This window comes from Hirundo rustica, chromosome 11 (genome assembly GCF_015227805.2).
Source record: "Hirundo rustica isolate bHirRus1 chromosome 11, bHirRus1.pri.v3, whole genome shotgun sequence".
NCBI classification, from domain to species: Eukaryota; Metazoa; Chordata; class Aves; order Passeriformes; family Hirundinidae; genus Hirundo; species Hirundo rustica.
In genome coordinates, this window is record NC_053460.1 from 1467060 (window position 1) to 1470867 (window position 3808).

General features: G+C 63.5%; 1 protein-coding gene across 1 annotated transcript; it reads left to right on the top strand.

The window, feature by feature from the left end:
• Positions 1-3527, top strand: APRT (adenine phosphoribosyltransferase). The gene is made up of 5 exons (XM_040075306.2): positions 1-124; positions 436-539; positions 1442-1575; positions 2191-2269; positions 2509-3527. Exons 1-5 carry the CDS (start codon positions 45-47, stop codon positions 2649-2651), a joined length of 540 nt encoding a protein of 179 aa, XP_039931240.1. The 5' UTR covers positions 1-44; the 3' UTR covers positions 2652-3527.
• Positions 3528-3808: the final 281 nt, after the last annotated feature.

The following is a 3808-nucleotide window of genomic DNA, read 5'->3' on the forward strand; positions in this document are numbered from 1 at the left end:
CCGGCCGAGCCGCGGCTGCGGCGGCTGCGCACGGCGGGGCCGCCATGAGCGAGGAGAGGCTGCGCAGGGTGCGCGATCGCGTCCGCTCCTTCCCCGACTTCCCGGAGCCCGGCGTGCTGTTCCGGTGCGGCCGGGATGGGCACCGGGATGGGCACGGGGATGGGCACCGGGATGGGCACGGGGATGGGCACCGGGATGGGCACCGGGATGGGCACGGAGCAGGGGCAGGGATGGGACCGGGGAGGGAAGCAGCGCCGAGAGCGGAGCCAGAACCGCGGGTGGAAGCAGGACAGGGCTGGGAATGGGGCCGGGAGCAGGGCTGGAGCCGGGCCGGGGACTCGCTCACAGCTCCTGTCCCCGGTGCCCGTCCCTGCCCTGGCTGGAGCCTTCCCCGGGCTCGGGAGCTGCGCTGATCCCTGCCCTCCCTCGCTGCAGCGATATCAGCCCCTTGCTGAAGGATCCCGTGGCCTTCGGGGCTCTGATTGATCTTCTGGAGGATCATGTGAGGGCATCTTTCCCTCAAATCGACTTCATTGCGGGTGAGTGTCGCTCGAGCGTCCCCGAGGCTGGGGCAGAGCAGCGCGTCCCGGCTGGGAAGTGTGGGGTGGCCCTTGGACACGAAAATCACCTGAGCGCTGGCCTCTGTCACGTTAAACGTAAACACCAGCACAGTTTATCCCCTTCACCTGCTCCCGTGATTCCCCGAAATTCTGCTTTGGCATGTGGCAGGTGCCCTCGGACGCTTCGGCGCCAGCTGCACGATTCATTGTTAAAAAGGAGGGAGCCCACAGGGTGCCCCCAGGGCAGGCAGGGCTCCTTTTCTTCTTCCTTTTCCTTTTCCTGTTGGCCACAACACCTCTCAGCTGACCTGGCAGCGTGCTGGGGAGGGCACTGCTTGGCCTGGGTTCAAGGAGCACGGACCAAACCTGGCCCAGGTGTTCTGCGATAAACAAAGTCTGCCCAGAGGTGCAGAGTTCCTGCTCGCGTGGCCGGACTGATACCGGGGCCCTGCTGCGTTTATCTCGAAGGAAAAGGGTCAGAGGGGAGGGAAAAGGGCTCTTGGGGCCCAGCAGCAGCAAGAACAGGAGCGTGGGCTGCGTTTTCTGCCCTCAGAAGGGACTTGAAGAGCAAATTGCTTTTAGAGCTCCCATGAATGGGGGGATAAAACTGGGACAGTCGTGCCAAGGCCTTTTCCCAGGGAAATGGCTCCGATCTGAGTGATGGGACAAGGGGAAAAGGCCTCAAGTTGCGCCTGGAGGAGTTTAGGCTGGATATGAGGGAAGATGAATTCACTGCCCAGGTACCAGAACAGGCTGCCCAGGGCGGTGGTGGAGTCACCATTCCCAAAAATACGTGGGTGGGGTCGTGGCTCAGCTGGGAATGGTGCTGGAGGCCTTTTCCAAGGTGGATGGTGGATCCCTGACTCCTGCTGTGCCCCCAGGCCTGGACTCCCGCGGGTTCCTCATCGGGCCGCCGCTGGCACAGCGCTTGGGCATCGGCTTCGTGCCCGTGCGGAAAAAGGGGAAACTGCCCGGTCCCACCGAGTCCGTCACCTACAACCTGGAGTACGGCAAGGTGAGGCCAGGGACGAGCAGGGGCTCCGCCTGGGGGGGCCCAGGGGTGCTAAAACCCGTGGGCAGGGGGCTCCCAGAGCGGGTTCTGATGGCGTGGGCGAGCCGCCGTCGCTCCCGTGGGTGCCGTGCCCCGATCCCTCGGCGGGCTGGGTGCTCAGTGCCTTTCTTTGGCTTGGATCCCGGCGCAGGGGCACGGAGGGCGCTGCCCGCTCTGGCAGTGGGGGCTGTGAGTCGGAGCCTCCCCACGGCTTCCCGCCCCTGACCCCGCTGCTCCCGCAGTCCGTGCTGGGAACCAACGGCAGCGCGGCCCCAAAGCCGGGCCTGGGCCGTGAGGATTGCTTGGGCCAGCTCCGCCAAGCTCGCGTGGCACGCCTCAGGTTGGAGCTGGCTCCAGGCAGAGCTCCCCAGGGCGTGACCGGGGATTGTCCTCGCCGGAGAGCTGCTCTGGGACGAGATTCCAGCGTAACTCGCACGCTGAGAGCTCAGGACCTTGGCCCAGCAATCCCCTCCCTGCTCTGTGTTCCTGTGGCGCTCCCCTGTAGCTGGAGTTCTTGGGGGTGTGAGGGGTTTCTCCCCGAGGCCGGCCTGAGACAAAGCCGCTCTTTGCTCCCTGCAGGCTGAGCTGGAAATCCAGAGCGATGCCGTGGAGCCTGGGCAGAAGGTGGTGATCGTGGATGACTTGCTGGCGACTGGAGGTGAGGGCAGCACCTGGCACCCGTGTGCCCGCGGAGCCCTGGAATGGCTGGGCTGGATAAATCCCGTCCGCTGCCACCCCTGCCGTGGGCAGGGACCCTTCCCACCTCCCCCAGGTCGCTCTAAGCCCCTTCCAGCCCGGCTTTGGACGCTCCCAGGGGCGTCCACCCCTCTGGTGTGCGCAGCCAGCGGCAGCCGGGGTGGCTGTGGGGCTGTGAGGATGTTTGTGCTCCCCTCACAGGTACCATGCGCGCTGCCTGCGAGCTGCTCCGGAGGCTGGAGGCTGAAATCCTGGAGTGCCTGGTGGTGATAGAGTTAAAAGCCCTGAAAGGGTCGGAAAAGCTCAGTTCCATCCCTTTCCACGCCCTGCTGCAGTATGACTGAGGAGGAGCGGGGAGAGGGCAGCGCTGGGAACAAATCTGGGGTTTTGTTTGGTGCCTCTGGACGTCACGAGGGGGTGGGCAGGGGGGTTAGACACAGCTTTTGAGCATGGCCAGGTGCTCTTCAATCCTGCATTTCCCAGGCACTGTGCTGAGTGCAGTGACCCCTTTTGGAGTTCATCCTTCTGGGAAGAAGGAACGGGCTGATGGACCGGGGTGGGGGTGGAGACCACCGCAGCTTCACTGAATCTGTGCTTTTTAGGAGACCAAAGTGACAAGATTGCTGCTGAGGCAGGAGAGCCCTGACCAGGGCACCAGCATTCCCTGAGCTGGGCCCGTCAGCCTCCAAGGAACCTGCTAGAAAATTCCCAAAGAAACACAGGGGGTGGGCAAAAAGCAGTTATCTCTGTAAGGGACAAATCCTGCTGTGTTTGACCACCTCGGGGGATGGCCTGGCTGCTCTGTGCTGTCACACACGCCAGAACAAGCTGCTCTCACACCAGGGCCGTGCCTGTCGAGGAGAAAGAAGCTCCTGCTGCGTCCTTAGGTCGGGGTGATGCTGCTGGGGGTGGGCTCAGTCAGCGTTTCCCTTCCCTGGGGGCCACAGGCACCTTCTGTGCAGCAGGAACTCCCCACGTGCCCCTCCCTGGGCTGCCCTGGGCGGGGGTTTGGTGTCAGGTGAGGCCGGGGGAGAGGTGCAGAGCTGGTCTCAGGTGTGTGATGGACCCTGGGCGTTCGGAGATGCTCCCTCCAGCACGGTTCCGTTGGGTCACGGCTAAACCCCCACGTGCCAAAACTTCCCAAAGCCTGAAAACATCGGGGACTGTGTCCCTGGCCCAGCAGGGACTGGACTCACGGGTAAAATAAACAGTGACGTGTTTTTATGTTTCCTAAACTGTCTCAGAGCTGTTCTTGCAGTGGCCGAAGCCGTCGGTGACCCTTGGCAGTGTCTCCCTGCAGCCCCAGGTGCTCAGGGGAGCCAGGCTGAGGGCTGAGCTCTCCCTTTATCCCCCAAACGCTTGGAATTGTTTTCCAGGGAGCTTTCAGGTTCCTTTTCCTTGCTTTGCACCAACCTCTGGCTGGAGGGGCTTGGTCAGCTCAGCTCCCCTTCCCCATCCAGCACCCGGATCCAGCTCCCACCCAGCCCCTCCACTTGGAAGG